Source organism: Salmo trutta, chromosome 29 (genome assembly GCF_901001165.1).
Source record: "Salmo trutta chromosome 29, fSalTru1.1, whole genome shotgun sequence".
In the NCBI taxonomy this organism is placed as follows: domain Eukaryota; kingdom Metazoa; phylum Chordata; class Actinopteri; order Salmoniformes; family Salmonidae; genus Salmo; species Salmo trutta.
This window is the reverse complement of record NC_042985.1, coordinates 39978951-40004570: the sequence shown is the minus strand read 5'-3', so window position 1 is coordinate 40004570 and position 25620 is coordinate 39978951. Positions and strand designations below refer to the sequence as shown.

The window sequence follows — 25620 nt, the reverse complement described above, 5'->3', positions numbered from 1 at the left end:
CATGAACACTTGAGGCTGTAATGGCTGCCAAAGATTCTTCAACAAAGTACTGAGTAAAGGGTCTGAATACTTAAATGTAATATTTTAGTTTTGTAATTTTAATACATTTGCAAATATTTTTAAAAACCTGTTTTTGCTTTGTCATTATGGGTTAGTGTGTGTAGATTGAGGGATAAAACAAACAATTGAATACATTTTTGAATTAGGCTGTAACATAACAAACTGTGGGAAAAGTCAAGGGGTCTGAATACATTCCCAATGCATTGTATTTCTTCACATTTATCGATTCAAAGTTCACCTTTTATCTGTTAGAGTGTCGTTCATTGTCCTATTCGTATCCCTCACATCAAATCCTACCGGTCTGTTGGAGGAGTCATCAGCAACATGTCTAATTATTTCCCTCTGAGGTAGCCGGTGACTGTCCACATCCTCCCAATCGCCAGTCAGCCAAGTAAAGGTCCAGCCAGCCAAATCGGACAGCTTTGTCTGGATCCCCAGGTGTTTGATGCCATCTGCAGCCTCCCAAGTAGAGGGGTAGGTCACTGTGCCGGTATCTAGGAACACTTTCAGAGTGGCAGGGTGGATAGACTTGAACTTAATGTTTTTCTGCAATAATTGTGCCTTTAGTTCTCCATACTGTTTCCTCTTGCGTTGTATTCAGCTGACCAATGACACTCACTTTCCTTGGTATTCTAGTCCCTGCATTCCCAATTCCTTGAGCAGTATTCGTTGCTTTGTGTGGTAGAGTAAGAACTTGACCAGGATTGATCTCGGGGTTGTATTCTCATCCAAGCGCTCGTGGATGAGGGAATGGTGCTCCCTTTGGTGCTCCGGAGGTAATTGCAGTAGGCCCTTCAATAGATTCTCTTTGAAGCTGATCATATTCTCATTCTTTTCAGAATTCTCAGCTATTCCCTAGATGCGAATGGAAGATCTCCTTGAGTAATTCTCCAGCTAGTTGCAGGTTGCGTTGGCATCTTTCTTTCAGTGCGATGATTCTACTTTCAGCCTCATTATTTTATCAAGTCTAAGTTTTGCTGTCCATTGACTCACTAAGTTGTCTAGCTTCTCATTCATTGCTGAACTTAACTTTCTGAGCTCTGCTAGAACTGCCATTGCCTTTGTTTCTTCCTCTAATGGGTTGTTTGTTCCTCGGGTTGTTTTTATACACCTAAGATCATGATTTATGGTTGTATCAATTTAATTATTAGTTTTTAAAATGTTTGTTAGGGGTAGATCAGCTTTAATAGTGCAGATACATTGATGGAATCTACAATCTACATTTTCTGCATAATTTCCAATCCCCCATATATTTTTTTGTAAATGTGTGACCCATTTCAGGAAACTAGGCGTATGTCACGGGTCACTACTAGGAGAGCCGTTTGAACGTAAACACTTTTTTAAATCAATGCCTTTTTTCGCGGAAATGCCTTCTTGAACATGTGAACTTTCATGTGCCTTAATAACAAACTTGTATGCCATCTGTAAATCCAAATAAAATTGTTAAATTACGAGGCCAGTTGGTTTAGCTAAAGAAAAAGTTGCAACCTTCCCCGTAGCCATGACTGGCTGAGATAATGAGTGGGCTGGACATGCCGAGAGATGAGTTAGGGTTAGTCTGACATTTAGCACTCTTCTGTCTATTTGAGCTGGTAAGTACATCTAGGTAATCCTGTCTAATGCGGATTTGTTTTATTTTATGTATTGTGTATTAAAATTGCGTAAGTGTTGCTCTCCACTTTCTGGAGTACTGAGTTTTGAAATCAGTGGAATTTGAGTATTAAAGCTTCCGGATTACATCTTAAAACTAAGGGCAACCATGGCATCGGACAGGAGACACGTCCAACAATGAATGATGTATACGAGTAAGATAGTCTGTCTAGATACATGATCAGATATTATATGTTTATAATTTTGACAGAAAGAGCCATTTACTTGGCTAGCTATAGCCTAATGTTAGCTAGCTAACATTGAACCTGGTTGGTTAGCTACCTGCAGATTCATGCAGGGTAATAATGTCATGAATTGTGATTATGGTTCATTGTTTACCTAGCTACATGCCTTAACAAAAAAGACTCCACTTTTGCAAGTAACCATTTCGGGTGCGTTCGTAAATTCAGTCTGGCCATCTACCTTGATTTCAGAGCATTCTCGTCTGAGTGTGCCAGAGCGCAGAATAACTGATGAATTTACGAACGCTCAACACCCGTTGAAAATTGCCGGTGTCAGAAAACGTCAGTAATCGCATCGGCCAGAGCGTCCGCTGTGCACTCTGAATGCGGAATGCTCTGAATTTACGAATGGACAATCTGACAGCAAAGTTGCAGTCTGGATAACATAACTGCCTAACCAGCTCCGCTAGGGCGAGTAATGTTCAGTGAGTAATGTTCTCTCTCACTTAGATGTCTGGAAGTATCTAGCAAGTTAGCTTGGGTGCTTGACTGCTGCTGTTAGTACATTCGGGTCAACCCTTAAAGAGATGGGTGGGGCTAAAGCTTGAGTGTGAACGATGCTGAATGGGTGTAGACAAGGAAGGGCTCTCCAATAGTATTACCAAAACATTCAAAGGCCATTTTCTCAAAAGTGAGTTTACAAGTTTATCAACTTTCAAAGCAAAATTGCTTTCCTATTGTTCCTCAACTGTATTGTATGATATACCATTCTGTAGCTCTCAGTCTCTACTTTTAACCAATGTAAATAATTCCAAATTTGCTACATAAGACTGATTTGAGCAGGTCGGTCACACACACACAGTACCAGTCAAAAGTTTGGACACCTCATTCCAGGTTTTTTATTTTTTTACATTGTAGAATAATAGTGAAGTCATCAAAACTATGACATAACATATCAAATAATGTAGTAACCAAAAAAGTGTGAAACAAATTAAAATATATTTTATATTTGAGATTCTTCAAAGTAGCCTTAATGACAGTTTGGCACACTATTGGCATTCTCTCAACCAGCTTCATGAGGTAGTCACCTAGAATGCGTTTCAATTAACAGGTGTGCCTTAAAAGTTAATTTGTGGAATTTATTTCCTTCTTAATGCATTTGAGCAAATCAGTTGTGTTGTGACAAGGTTGGTATGAAGAAGATAGCCCTATTTGATTAAAGACCAAGTCCATATTATGGCAAGAACAGCTCAAATAAGCAAAGAGAATCAACAGTCCATCATTACTTTAAAACATGAATGTCAGTCCATCTGGAAAATTAAGAACTTTGAATGTTTCTTCAAGTGCAGTTGCAAAAACCATCAAGCACGATGATGAAACTGGCTCTCATGAGGACTGCCAAAGGAAAGGAAGACTCAGAGTTAACTCTGCTGCAAGGATAAGTTCATTAGAGTTTACCAGCCTTCAAAATTGCAGGCCAAATAAATGCTTCACGGAGTTCAACAGCCACATCTCAACATCAACTGATCAGAGGAGACTGCAAGAATCAGGCCTTCGTGGTCGAATTGCTGCAAAAAATAAATAAAACACTACTAAAAAGGACACCAATAAGAAGAGACTTGCTTGGGACAAGAAACATGAGCAATGGACATTAGACCCGTGGAAATTTGTCCTTTGGTCTGGAGTCCAAATTGGAGATTTCTGGTTCCAACCTTCTTTGTGAGACACGGTGTGGGTGAATGGATGATCTCCGCATTTGTATTTTCCACCGTAAAAGCATGGAGGAGGAGGTGTTATGGTGTGGGGGTGCTTTGCTGGTGACACTGATTTATTTAGAATTCAAGGCATACTTAACCAGAATGGCTACCTGTCATGGGAATTTTTCTATCCCAATGATAATAATTAACAATCAATAAGCCTTGTCTAATACTTCCCTCTCCTTACATACAAAGAGGCCCAACCCACTTTGAAACAAAACACAATGGTGAGTTCCATAACAATCACTGGTAATAAACCTAAGGGCACATTTGAAAACAGCATCTAGTGGTTTAAGTGTAGATGTTACTACATGCATATAGGTAATATCACCATAATCTAAAATAGACAATTGACAAAAGTCAGACATGCTGTGTTTCTGTAAACACTATCAACCTTGAACTTCAACTTCTTCACCAGCTCAGTGACATGTTTTTTTTTTTTAAATGACAGTCATCAAGCCAGCTACCAAGATATTTGTAGGAAGGAACTCGCTCAATTTGTGTACAGTTCTAACTAGTCATTACAAATTAAATCCGCGTTATGAGACCTAGAAAAAAAAGCATGCTTTATTTTTTTGTTGCATTTAGCACAAACTTTAGATCCAATAGTGACCTCTGCGGTGCTAGAAAATCTGATTTCAAACCGATTGAACAATAGAATACGACACTATCTGCATACAAATTAATATATATTTTACAGAATTATCAATGTTATTTATATTAATTGTAAACAGTAGTGGGCTGAGTATCAAACCTTGGGGGACCCCTTCATGTAACTCGAGGAACTCAGATTTGACCGTCTACCTTCTGTCATTGAGATAATTATGAAACAATCGGCAAGCATCAGTACCCAATCCTATCGAGGACATCTTATTCAATAGAAATGTCGTGAGAGTAGGGGCGTTAAACCTAGTGTCCTGTCTAAATTCCCAATTTGGCCCTCATACCATCAGGGCCCCCTAATCACCCACAGATTCCAATTGGGTAATTTATCCCCCCCTTCCCTCCCCTGTAACTATTCCCCAAGTCGTTGCTGTAAACGAGAATGTGTTCAGTCAACTAACCTGGTAAAATGTATCTATTAAATGGTCTATAGTATCAAAAGCTTTTGACAAGTCTACAAAAATGGCAGAACAATTCTTTATTATCTAAGGCATTTGCAATATCATTTACAACAAGCATGGTAGTGTTAGGTTGTCTTTTCTTGGGCTTTTTTAAAATATTGAATACTCAAAATGTGCACTTATAAATCATATCAATTTTAATCAAAATACAGCTGTAAACAGAAGTCAAGGATCAAACATACAAATGATGTCTCTCCTGAGTTCTGCAAAATAGTAAAGGTCCAAGTCGCTTTAATATGCTTGCAGTCAACCCCTAGTGCTGTAACTGCCTACATCAATACCTACTCATGAGACCAAGCCCATGCATATACAGTTATACAAACTTGCAGGAGAGAACAATAGTTCCAGTGTTTTCTGAGGGCTCAGCAGTAATTTTCCACTCCCGTGTGGCTTTATAGTGGTATGTCTGACATGTCTCTTATCTCTTTCACTCCCCTGCAGGGTTCTGTGTTTATGAATAGTTTAGCCTTGAGGCGCTTTCTCACAGACACCCTGTTTTGACTGCAATAACACAGCTCTCAGATCGTTTCTTATAAGAGGCTGAGACTAAAGAACATATATGTTCTTTATATTATATGTTCTTTATATATATATATATATATAATCTGTAGTCCAGGACCCTATAAATGTAGTGGGGGAGGGGTCTTATAGCCCTTCCCCTACTATTAATACAACATAGGTGTAATCAATTATTATAATACATCAAACATTTGGTGCAGCCCCTATCATGACCCCAAGGTGACCCCATCAGTAGCATCCCCCCCAAAAAAATCATCCACATATAGGCTGAAAGGCTGTTCCAATTGTGGGACAGACAAAAGAGTCAGAGCTAAGAAGCAGTTTCACATTTTCAAAGCACTCTGACAACAGGAAGACCAGATGAAATCAGCCCTCTTCTACAGATTAGTCAGAGGTGCTACAACCATGGAGAAATTTCAGCAAAACCGCGATAATACCCAACCAGACCTAAAAGCGTTGCAGCGCCTTCTTGGTGGTGGGCGGTGGAAACAGATGGATAGCGACCACTTTGCTGAGGTAGGTCACTGTTGCCTGGGCAAACTCAGTGAGATAAGCCTCAGCCTAACACTAACAGAGTCCGCACACAAGCCTCAGCCTAACACACAAGATGTCGCTCCCAAGTGCCAGTATAAAAACAACCACATCATCTAGATGAACAGCACAGCCTTCAAGGCCAGAGATCACCCTATTCATAAGACTGAAATGTAGCAGGACAGTTGCGTAGGCCAAAACTCATGACCGTATAGGAGAAAAGACCTGAGTAATAAAAGCAGACATTTCACGAGCTCTTGATGACAAAGGTACCTGCCAGTAACCCTTCAGCAAATCAAACTAGCTGACAAATCAGGCAGCACCAACCTGGTCAACACAATCTTCCATCCGTGGGAGTGGGTAACAGTCAGGTTGTCACACTTACCTTCCGGTAGTCAGTGCAAAATCTAAGAACCATTTGGCTTGCTCACCAAGAGACATGGGAGGCCCAACTGGAGAATGATGGTACAGCGATATCATCAACTAGCATGTACTTCATCTCTGAGTACAAGTGACATAGCTTCTCCAATGAGACACGATAAAAACAGTGTTTAATAGGGACAGCATCCCCAACATCAATATCGTGCACTGCCAAATGTGTACGAGAAGGTGTGTCAGCAAACAAATACTGAAAGTCTAATCAAATCTGATTTGTCTGATTGTCTGCTTGACAATCAGACAGGTGAGACTGAATTCATCAACGTACCCTGCAAAATACCATCAGGGCCCGGCACCCCCTCTTCATCACACTGCCACTGTATGTGAAGGTGGAGTGACTGTCCTCAGATCAACAGATTCCACCAAAAGAACAGGACTAACCATGTCAGTTTTAGGACATTTCTCGTTTAGACAATTCAGAAGACAAAGAAGCATAATAGGGCTTTAACAAATTGACATGGCAGAGCTGATTCGCCTTTCTGCGCTCAGGGGTAGCAATCAGATAGTTCAGAATGGACAATTGGCGAACCACAGTGTATGGGCTGCTGAATTTGTCCTGAAAAGGAGAACCGACAATGGGCAGCAGGGCCAGAACCTGGTCCCCTGGGCTAAATTGTCACAGCTCAGCTTCCTGGTCAAACAACCTTTTCATCATCACCTGAGAGGATGCAATTTTTTTTGTTGCCATTTCACAAACTACATACAACCGGTGTCAGAAACCACTAACATGATGACACATTTGGGGGAGGCTCAACCACCTTCCAATCCTCCTTTAATACAGCAAGGGGATCATGCACAGTATGTCCAAGAACAAGGTCATTAGGACTGAACCCAGTGCTCTCGTGATACTTATTTAACAGCGAGTAGCAAACATGGTAACCCATCTTCCCAGTCACGTTCTAATTCAGTACAGTACGCACATAACAGTGACTTCAAAGTCTGATGAAAATGCTCAAGGGCCCCTTGACTCTGTGCATGATAAGCACTGGCCTGATTGTGTTTTATATGCTATTGTCGCAAGACTTGTGCAAATATGTGCAAAGTGAAGTTGGAACCCTGATCGCTCTGAATCACCTTAGGTATTCCAAAAATTGAGATGAACTGTGACAAAGCCTTCACAACAGACTTAGTGGTAATGTTGCGAAGTCGATAGGCCATGAGATATCCAGCAGCTTGACACATCAGTTAACATGTAGGTGCTACCATCATTAGAACGGGTTAAAGGTCCAACACAATCAATAATCAAATGCTCAAGTAGCTGGCCTGTAACAGGAATAGGTTGTAGCGAGACTGGCCTTAACATCTGATTAGGCTTCCCAGTCAGCTGACAAACATGGCATGTTTTGATGTAAGCGGTAATGCCTCTTTAAACGAGGCCAATAAAAATGGCGCAAAATTCGATCATATGTTTTACTAACCCCTAAGTGACCAAAAACATCAGATGTTTTCAAAACTAGATCTGGAAGCTTAGAAGGAACCACGATCTGAAGAATAGCATCATCCACAACTTTTGCTGTGAGGTGTCCATTTCCTCACCAACAACTGATCTTGAATGTAGTATCTCTGGGCAGCACTCCTTACCTCAACTGGAAATACTTGATCAAATAAACCTTAAGGTAGGATCAGTGGACTGCTCCATCACAGGACATAGTCAAAGGTAAATAATTTAATGGATTATCAAACTGTTCGGCTATGTGTTATGTAAATTCCGTTTTGACTGTAGTGTCAGCAAGGCTCATAGCACGAGTCACAGTGCATGCAGAGAACACCTCCAGGAATCTCTGCACATTTTCATTGATAATCCTTACATGGGATCGGGTATGAGAAACCACCAGAGGAGATAAATCACGCCAGACATAACTACCGGCTAAGTTGTTACCCAAAATCACATGAACACCGTCAACGGGAAGAAAGGGACACACCCCAAGGGAAACCTCAACTTGCACTAGGTCAGATATAAGTTTGATTTTGTGCAAGGGTACAGACAATGTATTCAAACCTATCCCTTGAATCAGGACACTGGTTCCTGTATACAGACTCCAAAACAAGTGATTCGCAGGTACCAGTGTCTCGCAGAATCTTATCTGGCACATCACTTCCCAATCACTTCCCAATAGTGAAACAAAGTGTCTCTAGACAGTACAGGAAGAGAGACGTCGTGGTCTTCGCTCCACCAAATCAGAACCTGTAATAAACAAGTCATCAAACCGATACCCTAGAAGGCAATTTCTCTAAACCAATTGAAGTGTGATTAAACACACAACTTCAACAAGTCAACATGTAACTCCCAATATACAATAGCACATACAAAATGGCCAAATAGCCATAAAGGCTTCTGGGACAATACCAGAACTAAGAAAACCACAAGACCCACCAAAGAGTCACCAATTAGCACTAACCAATTACCATATATACTAGGGATAATGTCAAAATAGCCAAGGCAAGATCCCAGATAGCCCCCCATTTGTCACAACCTGGCTCTTAGATGGTGACAAGCAAGAGAGTCCACACATTAGCAGTTAAGGATTAACAAAAATATTAAATAACTAACAAAGTATAAAACTACAAAGGAAAGCTAACCTGTGAAGTGTGTGAGGCGTGTAATGGAGATGCATGGATGAAGGTCAAATGTGTGTAAGTGTTGAAGGGTGCACCTAATTTAAAAACTTAATCAACCAGATCACAAAACAAAATGGTGTTTGAGGAGTGAGAGAGCCAGGATTGGGCAACAGGAACATGTATCTCCTAGTTGATCCCAAATCCAAGTGCAACTTGTCACCTTAGCGACCCTATCAGCTCCACCTGTCCCCAATTTGCAAATAAAAGCACAAACACAGAGAAGGAGGCAGAGAGAGTGTAACGCAGTTGTCTTTAATCAGTTGACGTTGAGATGTGGCTGTTACTTGAACTCTGTGAAGCATTTATTTGGCCTGCAATTTATGAGGCTGGTAACTCTAATGAACTTATCCTCTGCAGCAGAGGTAACTCTCGGTCTTCCTTTCATTTGGTGGTCCTCATGAGAGCCAGTGTCATCATAGTGCTTGATGGTTTTTGCAACTGCACTTTCAAAGTTCTTGAAACGTTGCGGATTGACTGACCTTGTCTTAAGTAATGATGGACTGTCATTTCTCTTTGCTTATTTGAGCTGTCCTTGCCATGATATGGACTTGGTCTTTTACCAAATAGGGCTGTCTTCTGTCTACCACCCCTACCTTGTCACAACAACTGATTGGCTCAAATGCATTAAGGAAAGAAATTCCACAAATTAATTTAACAAGGCACACCTATTAATTGAAATGCATTCCAGGTGAGTACCTCCTGAAGCTGGTTGAGAGAAAGCCAAGAGTGTGCAAAGTTGTCAAAGGTGGCTACTTTGAAAAATCTCATATAAAATAAAAAATGTTGGTTACTACATGATTCCATATGTGTTATATCATAGTTTGTCTTCACTGTTATTCTACAATGTAGAAAATAGTAAAAATAAAGAAAAACCCTTGAAAGAGTAGGTGTGTTAACTTTTGACTGGTACTGTAAGTATTCAGACCCTTTACTCAGTACTTTGTTGAAGCACCTTTGGCAGCCATTACAGCCTCAAGTGTTCATGGGTAGGATGCTACAAGCTTGGCCCACCTGTATTTGGTGAGTTTCTCCCATTCGTCTCTTCAGATCCTCTCAAGCTCTGTCAGGTTGAATGGGGGAGCGTTGCTGCACAGCTCTTTTCAGGTCTCTCCAGAGATGTTCAATCGCTTTCAAGTCCGGGCACTGGCTGGGCCACTCAAGGACATTCAGAGACTTGTCCCAAAGCCATTCCTGCATTGTCTTGGCTGTGTGCTTAGGGTCATTGTCCTGTTGGAAGGTGAACATTCGCCCTAGTCTGAGGTCCTGAGTGATCTGGAGCAGGTTTTCATCAAGGATCTCTGTGCTCTGTTCATCTTTTCCTTGATCCTGACTAGTCTCCCAGTCCCTGCCACTAAAAAACATCCCCACAGCATTATGCTGCCACAACCTGGCACAATCCCTCTGGTGAAGCATGGTGTCCTCCAGACGTGACGTTTTTCATTCAGACCCAAAGAGTTCAATCTTGGTGTCATCAGACCACATGCACACCTGTCACCATCATTACGTGCATCTGCGCTCATTGGACTCACCTGGACTCCTTTACTTTTTGATTGCCACTCTATATCGGTCTGCTCCTAAGTTTGTTCCCTGTGTCAGAATTGATGTCGTTACATTTTTCCCTGTCCAGACGCTGACCTTGTTTATTTCTTGTCTGTTATCCATTAAATGTTCACTCCCTGTACTTGCTTCTCGTCTCCCAGCATTGGTCCCTACAGAATGCTGACCCCACTATTTGAAGCATCAGGGAGTTCTTGTTTTTTGTTGTTGGTTTTGACATCGGGTCTGGGTACCGCCACCGATGGAACCAGGGGTGCCTCAGCTGGCTCGTCAGGCTTCCACGCCTTAGCTGGCATGAGAGATTTCCTTTCCTTGGTTGGCTTGGCAGGCTCCCATCCCACATCATGCCCCAGCTGGCTCACTGGGCTCCTACACCTCAGCCGGCTCATCAGGCTCCCATCCCACGTCATGCCTCAGCCGGCTCGGCCTACTCGTCGGGCTCCCACGCCTCGGCCTACTCGTCGGGCTCCCACGCCTCGGCCGCATCGTCGGGCTCCCACGCCTCGGCCGCATCGTCGGGCTCCCACGCCTCGGCCGCATCGTTGGGCTCCCACGCCTCAGCCGGCTAGTCCAACGCCATACCTCGGCCGGCCCGACAGGCTTTCCCAGGTGGGATGCCTAGCTGGCTCACTGGGCTCCTACGCCTCAGCCGGCTCAGGCTCCAATCCCACGTCATGCCTCAGCCAGCTCGTCGGGCTCCCACGCCTCAGCCGGATCGTCGGGCTCCCACGCCTCAGCCGGATCATCGGGCTCCCACGCCTCAGCCGGTTATCCATTAAATGTTCACTCCCTTTACTTGCTTCTCGTCTCCCAGCATCAGTCCCTACAGTTCGTCATGTTTCCTATTATTTGACAGCTTGCTTAACTGTCATGTTATGTTAAGAGCCAGCACAGTGGAGCTCAAGTTGTATTGAGTTGCAGTGATCTTTTCTTACATAGCTGCTAAGAAGTTCCTGTTTCTACTGGTGCTATTAATTTGGAAATTGTCCCATCTTTGTTACTAATCAACGAACATTATCTAACTCTGTAGATGTCCGTCAGGCAACAAAATGCGAGTTGAGCAACATTGTGCTTTGCTCGCAACGCTGTTCCGGGTATCTTCTGAGAATAAAATTGACAAATACACGGATACGGTGACTGAGTTTATCAGGAAGTGTATAGGAGATGTTGTACCCACTGTGATTATTAAAACCTACCCTAATCAGAAACTGTGGATAGATGGCAGCATTCGCACAAAAATGAAAGTGCGAACCACCACATTTAACCATGACAAGGTGACTGGGAATATGGCAGAATACGGCTCAGACACGAGACATATGTGGCAGGAACTACAGACAATCACAGACTACAAAAGGAAAACCAGCCATGTCGCGGACACCGACGTCTTGCTTCCGGACAAGCTAACACCTTCGCCCGCTTTGAGGAAAACACAGTGCCACCGACACGGCCCGCTACCAAGGACTGTGGGATCTCCCTCTCCGTGGCCAACGTGAGTAAGACATTTAAGCTTGTTAACCCTCGCAAGGCTGCCGGCCCAGACGGCATCCTTAGCAGCGTCCTCAGAGCATGTGCAGACCAGCTGGCTGGAGTGTTTAGGGACATAATCAATCTCTCCCTAGCCCAGTCTGCTGTACCTACTTGCTTCAAGATGCCCACCATTGTTCCTGTATCCAAGAAAGCAAAGGTAACTGACCTAAATGGCTATCACCCCGTATCACTCACTTCTCTCCTCATGAAGTGCTAGTAGGCCTGATTACCAACAATGATGAGACAGCCTACATGGAGGAGGAGAGGGCCCTGTGAGTGTGTTGCCAGGAAAATAACCTCTCATTCAATGTTGAGAAAACAAATGTGCTAATCGTGGACTTCGGGAAACAACAGAGGGAGCACGCCCCTATCCACATCATCGGGACCGCAGTGGAGCAGGTGGAAAGTTTCAAGTTCCTCGGCGTACACATCACTGGCGACCTGAAAAGGTCCACCAACACAGACAGTGTGGTGAAGAAGGCGCAACAGCGCTTCTTCAACCTCAGGAGGCTGAAGAAACGTGTCTTGGCACCTAAAACCCTCAAAAACTTTTACAGATGCATGATTGAGAGCATCCTGTCGGGCTGTATCATCGCCTGCTATGGCAACTGCACCGCCCGCAACCGCAGGGCTCTGCGGGCGCAAAACTGTGGGCAAACTACCTGCCCTCCAGGACACTTACAGCACCCAATATCACAAGAAGGCCAAAAAGATCAACAAGGGGAAAAAAACACTGCCTGTTCACCATGCTATTTATTTATTTTTATTTAACTAGGCAAGTCAGTTAAGAACAAATTCTTATTTACAATAACAGCCTAGGAACAGTGGGTTAACTGCCTTGTTCAGGGGCAGAACAACAGATTTTTACCTTGTCAGCTTGGGGATTCGATCTAGCAACCTTTCAGTTACTGGCTCAACGCTCTAACCACTAGGCTACCTGCCACTATCATCCAGATGGTGAGGTCAGTACAGATGCATCAAAGCTGGGACCGAGAGACTGAAAAACAGCTTCGATCTCAAGGCAATCAGACTGTTAAATAGCCATCACTTGGTGACTTCCGCCCGGTTACATAACCCTGCACCTTAGAGGCTGCTTATATATACATAGATCACTGGCCACTTTAATAATGGAACACTAGTCACTCTAATAATGTTTCAATATTTTTGCTTTACTCATCTCATATGTACGTACTCTATTCTACTGTATTTTAGTCTATGCCACTCCGACATTGCTCATCTTAATATTTATATATTCCTTACTTCCACTCTTTTAATTTTAGAATGTGTGTATTGTTGTGAATTGTTAGATATTACTGCACTGTTTGAAGCTAGAAACACAAGCATTTTGCTACACCCGCAATAACACCCGCAATATCTGCTAAACATTTTTGATTTGTATTTGTCACTTGATCGTCTCACTCCCCCCCATACAAAGACAACCAGCTAACTAAGTAATTTGACCATGGGTCTTGAAGTGTGTGTACCAAATATAGCCTTTACGGTTATAATCTAATCCTGCTGGCCATCTATGAACGTCTTTTTGTGTGCTCTATCCATCAGTCTGACAAACACACAATGAATAGAGAAACAATCTCTCCACTAAGGGATTTATTAAATCATTTTGATTGATGATTGATTGAATGCAAGTGCTGTATAGCTTTATGATGATACTGTATATGTGTATGTGTGTGTTTGTGTGAATGGGATTTTGTTTTACTGAATGAAAGTGACGTATAGCATCATGATTTAGTTTATTATAAACTCCTAAAAGGTGACTATTACAGAGTAGGTGTAAGACTGAGAAAAATAAAGCGAGGAAGGGAGAGTGAGAGAGTGTGTGAAAAGGGAGGGAAGTGATGCGGAGAGTTAGGCCTCAGCAGCAAAAGCTTGGAGGGATAGAGATGTGGAACAAGGAGGAAGAGGAGGATGGTGTGGAGCGAGAGGAGAGTGGAGGGAGATAATAAAGAGGAGGAAGAGGAGAGTGGAGTGAGAGGAACATGGAGAGGAAGATCAACATGGAGAGGAGGAGGAAGAGGGAGAGCACACTAGAGAGTGTTTCTGTGCCAAGTCTCACCATTCACACAGCTTGCTTTGTAAAATTTGTCTGTTTCATTTGTTGAATATACAGTACATACAAATCAAATAATTTGTCACATCTCCAGAATACAACAGGTGTAGACCTTACCGTGAAATGCTTACTTACAAGCCCTTGACCAACAGTTCAAGAAATATAGTTAAGAAAACATTTACTAAATACACTAAAGTAAAAAATGTAATAAAAAGCAACAATAAAATAACAATAACGAGGCTATATACAGGGGGTACCGGTACTGAGTCAATGTGCGGGGGTACAGGTTAGTCAAGGTAATCTGTACATGTAGGTAGGGGAAAGGTGACTAGGCATAGATAATAAACAGCGAGTAGCAGCGGGGGGGTGTAAATAGTCCGGGTGGCCATTTGATTAATTGTTCTTTAGTCTTATGGCTTGGGGGTAGAAGCTGTTAAGGAGCCTTTGGGATCTAGACTTGGCGCTTCGGTACCACTTTCCGTGCGGTAGCAGAGAGAACCGTCTATGACTTGGGTGACTGGAGTCTTTGACAATTTTTTGGGCCTTCCTCTGACACTGCCTAGTATGTAGGTCCTGGATGGCAGGAAACTTGGCACCAATGATGTACTGGGCCGTATGCACTACCCTCTGTAGCGCCTTACGGTCGGATACCAAGCAGTTGCCATACTAGGTGGTGATGTAACTGGTCAGGATGCTCTCAATGGTGTAGCTGTATGACTTTTTGAGGATCTGGGGACCTATGCCAAATCTTTTCAGTTTTCCGAGGAGGAAAATATGTTATTTTGCACTCTTCACGACTGTCATGGTGTGTTTGGACCATAATAGTTTGTTGGTGATGTGGAAACCTGTCACGACTTCCACCGATGTCGGTCCCTCTCCTTGTTCGGGCGGCGTTCGGCGGTCGATGTGATTGTTTTATGTATGTTTGGTCCGTTATTGTGGGCTCGGTATTACGACATGTTATTGGAATATTTGAGTAAAGTTACTTGTGTTACTCATCTCTGCTGTCCTGCGCCTGACTCCTCTGTACCAGCTACACCCAGACCACTACAACACAAGGAACCTGAAACTCTCAACCCGCTCCACTACAGCCCCATCGATGTGAGTCCACGATCAGGTCCTTTATCTTGCCCACGTTGAGGGAGAAGTTGTTGTCCTGGCACCACACTGCCAGGTCTCTGACCTCCTCCCTAAAGGCTGTCTCATCGTTGTCGGTGATCAGGCCTACCACTGTTGTGTTCATCAGCAAACTTAATGATGGTGTTGCAGTCGTGCTTGGTCACACAGTTGTGGGTGAACAGGGAGTACAGGAGGGGACTAAGTATGCACCCCTGAGGGGCCCCCGTGTTGAGGATCAGGGTTTCCGGGATGATGGTGTTGATGTGAGCCATGATTTTTCAAAGCACTTCATGGCTACCGACGTGAGTGCTATGGGGCGTTAGTCATTTAGGCAGGTTACCTTCACTTTTTTTGGGCACAGAGAATATGGTGATCTGCTTGAAACATGATGAAAATGTCAGTGAAGACACTTGCCAGTTGGTCTGTGCATGCTCTGTTGACAGTTCCTGGTAATCCGTCTGGCCTACATTGGCTACGGAGAGCGTGATCACAGTCGACCGGAACAGCTGGCGCGCTCATGCATGCTTCAGTGTTGCTTGTCTTGAAGTGAGCATAAAAGGCATTTAGCTCATCTTGTAGGCTCGCGTCACTGGGCAGGTCACAGCTGCATAGAGGTATTTCTGGGCATAGCGGTATTTCTTATAAGCGATCGAATTAGTGTCCCACTTCTTGAAAGCAGCAGCTCTAGCCTTTAGCTCGGTGCGGATGTTGCCTGTAATCCATGGCTTCTGGTTGGAATATAGCTGCTCAAAGCGGTTACGTGGCATATTGCTTCCTATGTATGTATGGTACCCTGACGGCGGCGTTAGTAGACCAGCGTAGAGGACCCTGCAAAGGCCTCTTCCCAGAAACCACAGGCGCTGGTCCCTGAAGGCATTCAAAATGCAGCTTGTGCAGTCACTTTGTTATGGCTACAGTGGCAGGAAGTGGGGAGCCAAGAGTGTGGCACCAAGGGGTGTGGACCAAGTTCTTACTCATAATTTGACAGTAGGTCACTTCCTGGTGAAGTTTGAAGGGCACAAGAGCTAGAAGCACAGTTCAAACTTTAAAACGTGTTGACTGGTCTTCATATCATTTATACTTTTTAAACTATTCAACTTTTTGTCCTCCATCCACTTTCATGGGATTTCCTCAACATTCTAAAGGTCCCATTGTGACATCATCACTTCCAACATTCCATTCACTGTAATTGTAAAAATGCTACTTTTGACACAAGTCAGCTACAGCTGACATCTTCCACTAATTCAAATCTGAACTTGTAATTGTCATTTGCTCTTTGTTTTTGAGCTATGTCTGTTTGTTTGACATGTGTGAGAAAAGTTGCTTTATATTGAAAATTCTCAGTAATCTACAGCAGCATTCTACAATTCTATTGGGGTCTACAGGGTTAAACGGTGTAAGAGGAGTAGTTTGCAGAAGAATATAAATAATTAAAAGTCAGAAGTATGAAGATTTAAAATGTGTACTGTTGCTTCACAAGTTATGCTAATACATGTGTTATTCAAATACAATTACAACATAGGTGTACTGTAATCAAATTAAACAAATTAAAGGAATGAAAGAAACAATGTTTAGCAGGCACTAGTTGGCATCAAGCCTGTCTTTTGGCAAAGGTTAAAACCTATTAGCATTACAAAACGAAGCCTGACATACTGTAGGTCTGGATTGTTGTCATTGCATGTCTGAATGAGGGCCATACATTCCTGGGTATAGAAATCATACATCTTCCACCTGTATGGTAATAATGTATTGTATTTTACAGTAGCATGAACAACACCAACACTAGCAACGCCAGAGTTGTGGGTACACTTCCCACTGGGGTCACATACCAAAATGTGTGGACTCACTGTTGTCACTCTGTGAAATAGAGTATTGATATGTCATCAGAGCGAGTAGCTAAGTGGTGAATGTTAGTCACACTCGGTTTGTTGTTTTTATGAAATATGTTTTTAAGAAACAGCTACGGATTCAGCGATGCAGTTAGCTTTTACTGCTGGGAATGCACGTTTGTGTCCCGGGATCCCACTAAATAGCTTAATAGTTGGCTGGTAGCCATCAAGCTAATGGCTTAGGCTAGCAGTGCTAGCCCACTGGTGCTTCTATCCATGGCTGGGCACAAATGTGATAGGTGCAAGATGATTTCCATAAAAGAGGGAGAAAAAGTGGAACTGATAAATTGACTTGTGTTTCTCTGGCCTAAATGCATCACCATCAAGCAGCTTCGGGAAGAGATTCTGCGGTTGCTAGCTCAGCTGTGGCAAAAGCAGGACCTGTTTTCAAGTTCATCGACCTGGCTGCAACTCAGGCAAATTGCATCTGTCTTGAGTGCCTCCAACAGTAAAGGTGCTGATGAGTCTGTTCGAACAGTGCGTTACTCTGTTCCAATCCACTGGACAGCTCAACTTCACTGAGCAAGGGTGGCTGGACACTGGCCAGGCGTAGGAGGCTGGGAGGGAGGCAGTTGGCCATCTCCATCTGTCCTGGAAGATCCAATCTAGTTGTCCCGCTGAAGGAGGACCTACCGGTCCCAAGAGTCAGCCATGATCCTGGGAGTGTACCAATAGCCGGTAGCCAACCAGTGGCACCCTCCCCCACGGTTACCACTGTTCAGCAGGTCACTGACTCAAGCCAGAAGGGTCTCGGGTCATCCTTCACCTTCCTGGGGCTTCCGAAGTCATCCACTGCTGCTGGTGCAAAGAGTCTGGCTAGCCTGGCTAGAAGGCTCCATCCCCCTGCCCGATGCAGTCCCATCCCACTCCCCCTTTTCCTTCCCCTTTGGATTCCATCATGTCCATCATTGTGGGCAGCTCGATGGTGAGAGATTTTGGCCTGCCTATGGTCTGTGGACTAACCAAGGTCTACTGTTACCTGGGAGCCTGTGTCGAGACCAATTCCCTCCTGCCTAAGGTTCTGGCCAACTACTCTAATATTGACACCATCGTCACTCACATAGATTTTAACAACCTTCCCTTTAGGCAATCTGAGGGATGACTACAACAACAAAAAATCCCACCCTCACTAGCACAAGGAAGAGAATAATTATCTCTGGCTCCCTCCCATGCTATCGAAGGGGTTCGGAACATTTCAGCCACCTCATTGCCCTAAACGAGCACCTGAAGAAATGACAGGATTTGCTATGAGAGCATTTTTAAACAAGACTGGATTTACCCTAACCACAGGGGTTCAAGGATTATTTTCAGAAACATTGCAAACTGTTTTAGAGACTGACGGCCTGTGTCAGGTAGTGCTCCAGTCCTCCCTGTCATAATTAGCAACAGAGGACATGGAAAGCATATTAGGTCCCGTAGTGCGTTAAATGTAAGTAACCTAATATATGTTCCTCTAACTCCACTGAATACCTCTGTCAATCTGGCAGCTATCCATGTCAAGATCGGTTTATTGAATGTAAGATTTCTAAATAAGAAGTCGTTCATATGCAATGATTTTATCATTTTCAATGACATTGATATGTTAATGCTAACTGAAATTTGTCGTAAACCAGAGGATTGGATTTTAGTCCTCTAAATCATATCAAATCACATTTTGTTGGTCACATACACGTGTTTAGTGTGGGTGTTATAAAATGCTTGTAAAAAAAAAAGGTGATATGATCCTGGACTACTCATTTAGGGCAGTTACCTTTGCTTTCTTGAGTACAGGAACAATGGTGGCCATCTTGAAGCATGTGTGGACAGCAGACTGGGATAGGGAGAGATAGAACATGTCCGTAAACACACCAGCCAGCTGGTCTGCACATGCTCTAGGGACGCGACTAGGGATGCCGTCTGGACCGGCAGCCTTGCAAGGGCTAACACGCTTGTCTTACTCACATTGGCCACGGAGAAGGAGAGCGAACAGTCCTTGGTAGCGGGCCACATCAGCACTGTGTTATCTTCAAAGCGGGCAAAAAAGGTGTTTAGCTTGTCCGGAAGCAAGACGTCGGTGTCCACGACGTGGCTGGTTTTCCTTTTGTAGTCCGTGATTGTCTGTAGACCCTGCCACATACATTTCGTGTCTGAGCTGTTGAATTGCGACTCCACTTTGTCTCTATACTGACGTTTTGCCTGTTTGATTGCCTTGTAGAGGGAATAACTACACTGTCTGTATTCTGCCATATTCCCAGTCACCTTGCCATGGTTAAATGCAGTGGCAGTTTTGCCTGAATGCTGCCATCTATCCACGTTTTTAAAATGTATTGGTATTTAACCTTCATTTAACTAGGCAAGTCAGTTAAGAACAAATTCTTATTTACAATGACGGCCTACCCCGGACAACGCTGGGCCAATTGTGCACTGCCCTATGGGACTCCCAGTCACATCCGGATGTGATACAGCTTGGAATCGAACCAGGGACTGTAGTGAGGCCTAAGGCACTGAGATGCAGTGCCTTAGACCACTGCGCCACTCGGGAGCCCCTGGTTAAGGTAGGTTTTAATAGTCACAGTGGGTACAACATCTCCTATACACTTCCTGATAAACTCAGTCACTGAATCAGTGTATTCGTCAATGTTATTCTCGGAAGTCACTCAGAACATATCCCAGTCTGCATGATCAAAACAATTTTGAAGAGTACATGTATATTCCGATTGGTCAGACCAGCGTTGGATAGTCCTTCTCACGGGTACTTCCTGTTTGAGTTTCTGCCTATAGGAATGGAGGAGTAAAATGGAGTCATGGTCACATTTGCCGAAGGGAGGGCGGGGGAGGGCCTTGTAGGCATCCTGGAAGTTGGCGTAACAGTGGTCGAGTGTTTCGGCAGAAGGAGGTCTACAGTCAATATGTTGATAGAACTTCGGCAGCATTTTTCTCAAACTTGCTTTGTTAAAATCCCCAGCTACAATAAATGCCGTCTCAGGATATGTGGTTTCTAGTTTGCATAAAGTCCAGTGGATTTCTTTGAGGGCTGTCGTGGTATCAGCTTGAGGGGGGATATACAAGTCCGTCACTATAACCGAAGAAAATTCTCTTGTGAGATAATACGGTTGGCATTTGATTGTGTGGCATTATAGATCAGGTGAATTAAAGGACTTGAATTCCTGTATGTTATCACAATTATACCATGAGTCATTAATCACGAAACATACACCCCCGCCCTTCTTTCTGGAGAGATATTTATTCCTGTCTGCGCGATGAACTGAGAATCCCACTGGCTGGACCGATTCAGACAGTTTATCCCAGGAGCCATGTTTCCGTGAATGTTACAATCCCTGATGTCTCACTGGAAAGAGGCCCTCGCCCTGAGCTTGTCAACTTTATTATCCAGAGACTGAACATTAGCAAGTAATATACTCGGAAGTGGTGGGTGGTGTGCGCGCCTCCTAAATTGGACTAGAAGACCACTCCGAATACCTCTCCTACGCCAGCATTGTTTTGGGTTGGCTTCTGGAATTGCCCAGGGGGTGCGTATTCCTTGTCGTAATGATGGTAGTGCTGGTGAGTTCGCGTCGCTCTGATATCCAATAGTTCTTCCCGGCTGTATGTAATAACACCAAAAAAAAATTGGCCTAACAATGTAAGAAATAATACATAAAAAAATAAAAATACTGCAAAGTTTCCTAAGAGCAAGAAGCGAGGCAGCCCTCTCTGTTGGCGTCATCTTTCACTTTTGAAACTACCCTTCCAGCCTTTTCTTATCTACAGAAATCCAGGCTGTCTCGCTGTGGTGGTGGGGTAGCCATCATTCATAGAGACAAGTTTATATGTAGCCCTGTGTCATGTGGTGAATCTTCCTCATTTGAGAGGCTTATCTTTAGCTTGAACCAGAAACAGCCCATCTTGTATATGTTAGTGTACCACCCTCCTAAACCTAATATTTTGTTCATTGCAGAATTCTCTGACAGGGTTAATATTCTTAGAGACCTAAACATTCATATGTGTTGCCCAAACAATGCACTAGTTGAAAATGGTTTTATCATGTTAGAATCCTTTAACTTTGTGCTACATGCCACAGGGCCTACACACAACAAAGGCCATACTTTTGATCTTGTGCTGTCCCATGGTCTGAATATTGAAACTTGGAAAAACTATTGATGTGTGTCTCTAACCATCTCAGTATTGTTTTTAGAATGCTTTCTCCTCATCCTCCTAAAAAAGTGGCAGTCCCAACTCGCTCTTGCATCATTAACTCCACAACTGCTAGAAAATTCCTGAATGCTTTTTTGTCCTCTACCACTGATCCTGTTCTCGGTCTTCACACCGATGATTTGGTGAAAAGTCTCAATGACATACTGTATGTCAGGCTACTTTAGACTCAGTGGCACCAGTTAAAATCAAGAATAAATTGTCTGGCATAGTCTCACCCTGGTTTAATGACCACACTCGTGCTTTATAAAGTGAACGTAACAAATGGTCGTGTACAGGCAAAAGGTCAAGTCCAGTAGGTACCGAAGGGTGGGCAGGCAGGCGGGAATGGAGTCCAGAAAACAGGCAAGGGTCAAAACCGGGAGGACTAGCGAAGAGAAGCGAAAAAGGAGTACGGGAAAAAACACACTGGTTGACTTGACAAACATGCAAGACGAACTGGCACAGAGAGACAGGAAACACAGGGATAAATACACTGGGGAAAATAAGCGACACCTGGAGTGGGTGGAGACAATCACAAGGACAGGTGAAACAGATCAGGGTGTGACAGTGCCATTTAGCTGAATGTAAATGGAAGGCCAGCAAACTTTAAGTATTCTATGAGAAAATAAAGGATCTGATGAGAAATTACAATGTTTCAGTAAAAGATGCAAGAGCGAAACACTTCTCTACCCTGATCTCTGAGAAATCCCTCAACTGGAAAATTCTGTTTAAGACAATCGAGTGTGTTGCTGGTGCCAACCCGAACAGTGACATGCTTGCATCCCCTGATCTCTGTGAAAAGTTTTACGATTCTTTATAGAAAATATTAGATCCCAGATTGATAGAAGCCGGCTCCATACCAGCATTTCTGGTCAGGAAACACTTGAGGCAACTACTCTGAGACTGTCTACTGCATGGTTCTCCAACTTGCGGATCACAGGCCGAATTTGGCCTGCGGATGATTTTATTTGGCCCCCCAAATACGTTTTTATTTTACATTTGTATTCTTGGACATAAAAGACTGCAGTCTACAAGTTATTTTTTATTATGTTACAGCCCTAACAGGCCCTGCATATCAACCAATTGCCAATATTGGCTAAAGATCTCAAGCAGGGATACAGCAACTTCCAGAGACGGTCAGGCTCTTGGGCTTTACATTGGCCGCTCTGGTTTGGGTGTCCTTTGCAGAACCATGTCGTTGTAACCAAGTGGTCACATATCATTCTGGGTTCCACTGCGGAAGAGCAGGTCAGTGGAGTTTTATGAACATTAAGGCAGAGGTGAATATATTTTTTTTTAACTTTCTGACGTTGTCAAGACTCCGATGGGCCTATTCAGTGCACACATGTAGCCTACAGTTCTTCCTCCTTCGCCAGAGATAAGACAGGGAAGAAACCACCATTTACCTACCTCTAGGCTGCTGTAGCCTAAATATTTATTTGTTTTGTCATTCAATAGTTTTTCGCTCTCCCCCAGCACTACACCCCTGATTTCTTGTGTAGTGCTGGGGGAGCGCGAGGGAGCATGCACTGCACTATTTCATCAATAAAAAATTAACTAAATAGCAGAACCCCCACCCCCAAACTACTTCCCACAGCTATGGGAGTAGCTAGCCTCCATTACTATAATAATGATAGCGATAATCAATTTTAAAAAGTACAATAGACCTACTAATAACAGGCTACAGCCCACAACCTTATTATGAATATAATCAGCAATAGCAATGGCATAGAATACATACAAAACATAATTGCATAGAATTCTAAACATCATAAACTTTGATCTTGTATTTTTCAAGTAAATGTATTGAGCTTTCAAAAGTTTTCTTGTTGCTATCCCATAAACACATACTGTAGTTGAACACTACACATTTGCAACATCTTCGGTGGTTAATCCACTTATGTTTCAAAGACCACAAGGCAAAGCAACATACAAGTTGTAACATTTTATTGAAGTACACACTGTACTTACCGGAGCCGAGTCCAGCAGATTGGAAGCAGCAGTATGGATTGCCTCCCATTGAAATTAATGAACTTCCACCGGAACGCATACAGTTTACCACAGTTGGTTTTTACACAGTGTAAGATCAAGTGTGTGGCGAAGTTTGAATCGTTAACTGTATTCAAGATAACTTTTGGCTGTGTTTGTGTTACACAACCTGTCATGGATTCCCAGAAGTAGGCGAGTAAATGAGATTTTTTTTGCAGTCGTGAGCGGCTACAGATGGTGTTTGATCATACACTGCCTGTGGTGCAAACCCACTCCCTATTCCCTGAGGCTAAATTCTCAGACCAGCCCCTCAGTAAAGCAGCTCAGATCTGGGAGGGAGATAGTCGACAGTACACTGTTGAATGAAAACAACTGACAGTGACCCTACAGGAGGGATGCATGTGCGACATACAAACAGACATGAACAAAAACATTAAAAAACACAAACATGCATTCATGATACAAACACACTCTCACACTGCTGAGTAGTCTATACGCTTACAGACAGACAAACAGACAGACACTACCACACAGTCTGACCCTGCTGCATCTCTCCCTCAGAACATGATGAGTGTGCCAGTGGGCAGAGCTCCTGTGATGACAATGCCATCTGCACCAACACCATCAGAGGCCACCTGTGCTCCTGTAAGCCTGGCTATGTGGGGAACGGCTCCATCTGCACAGGTAAGGCCTCACCCTCCACGCCTCTCTACCCCCTCTCTCTACCCTCCTGAGCTCCATCGAGACCCCTACCCCATACTCTGGACATCCACAACCCCCTCCCTTTTTACTATTCTCTCCTCATCTGCAGAGGAATGGTCTCCTCTTCCTTGCCCTCCCTAACCCTCTACACCAGGGGTGTCAAACTCATTTTGCCCAGCTAGCCAGATCCAGTCTTCAACCAAGGTCCGGAGGGCCAGAATTTCAAAGCACCCTGATTGTCTAGCTTTTGTTTTATATACATACAGTTGAAGTCGGAAGTTTACATACACCTTAGCCAAATACATTTAAACTCAGTTTTAAAAATTCCCTGTCTTAGGTCAGTTTGGATCACCACTTTATTTTAAGAATGTGAAATGTCAGAATAATAGTAGAGAATTATTTATTTCAGCTTTTATTTCTTTCATCACATTCCCAGTGGGTCAGAAGTTTACATACACCCAATTAGTATTTGGTAGCATTGCTTTTAAATTGTTTAACTTGGGTCAAAAGTTTTGGGTAGCCTTAAACAAGCTTCCCACAATACGTTGGGTGAATGTTGGCCCATTCCTCCTGACAGAGCTGGCGTAACTGAGTCAGGCTTGTAGGCCTCCTTGCTCGCACACACTTTTTCAGTTCTGCCCACAAATTTTCTATAGGATTGAGGTCAGGGCTTTGTGATGGCCACTCCAATACCTTGACTTTGTTGTCCGTAAGCCATTTTGCCACAACTTTAGAAGTATGCTTGGGGTCATTGTCCATTTGGAAGACCCATTTGCGACCAAGCTTTAACTTCCTGACTGATGTCTTGAGATGTTGCTTCAATATATCCACATAATTTTCCTACTTCATGATGCTATCTATTTTGTGTGCACCAGTCCCTCCAGCAGCAAAGCACCAACACAACATGATGCTGAAACCGCTGTTCTTCACGGTTGGGATGGTGTTTTTCGGCTTGCAAGCCTCCCCCTTTTTCCTCCAAACATAACGATGGTCATTATGGCCAAACAGTTGCATTTTTGTTTCATCAGACCAGAGGACATTTCTCCAAAAAGTACGATCTTTGTCCCCTTGTGCAGTTGCAAACCATAGTCTGGCATTTTTATGGCGGTTTTGGAGCAGTGGCTTCTTCCTTGCTGCGCGGCCTTTCAGGTTATGTCAATATAGGACTCGGTTTACTGTGGATATAGATACTTTTGTACCTGTTTCCTCCAGCATCTTCACAAGGTCCTTTGCTGTTGTTCTAGGATTGATTTGCACTTTTCGCACCAAAGTACGTTCATCTCTAGGAGACAGAACACGTCTCCTTCCTGAGCGGTATGACGGCTGCATGGTCCCATGGTGTTTATACTTGCGTACTATTGTTTGTACAGATGAACGTGGTACCTTCAGACGTTTGGAAATTGCTCCCATTGATGAACCAGACTTATGGAGGTCTATAATTGTTTTCTGATGTCTTGGCTGATTTCTTTTGATTTTCCCATGATGTCAAGCAAAGAGGCACTGAGTTTGAAGGTAGGCCTTGAAATACATCCACAGGTACACCTCCATTTGACTCAAATGATGTCAATTAGCCTATCAGAAGCTTCTAAAGCCATGACATCATTTTCTGGAATTTTCCAAGCTGTTTAAAGGCACAGTCAATTTAGTGTATGTAAACTTCGGACCCACTAGAATTGTGATACAGTGAATTATAAGTGAAATAATCTGTCTGTAAAC

General features: G+C 43.4%; 1 protein-coding gene across 1 annotated transcript in view; it reads left to right on the top strand.

The window, feature by feature from the left end:
* The window catches only part of LOC115167609 (protein kinase C-binding protein NELL1-like), a 500899-nt gene that overhangs the window by 384260 nt on the left and 91019 nt on the right, over positions 1-25620 (top strand). The window contains exon 14 of the mRNA XM_029722201.1: positions 23764-23886. Within this exon, the coding sequence (XP_029578061.1) occupies positions 23764-23886 (123 nt within the window). The remainder of the gene's footprint in view (positions 1-23763; positions 23887-25620) is intronic.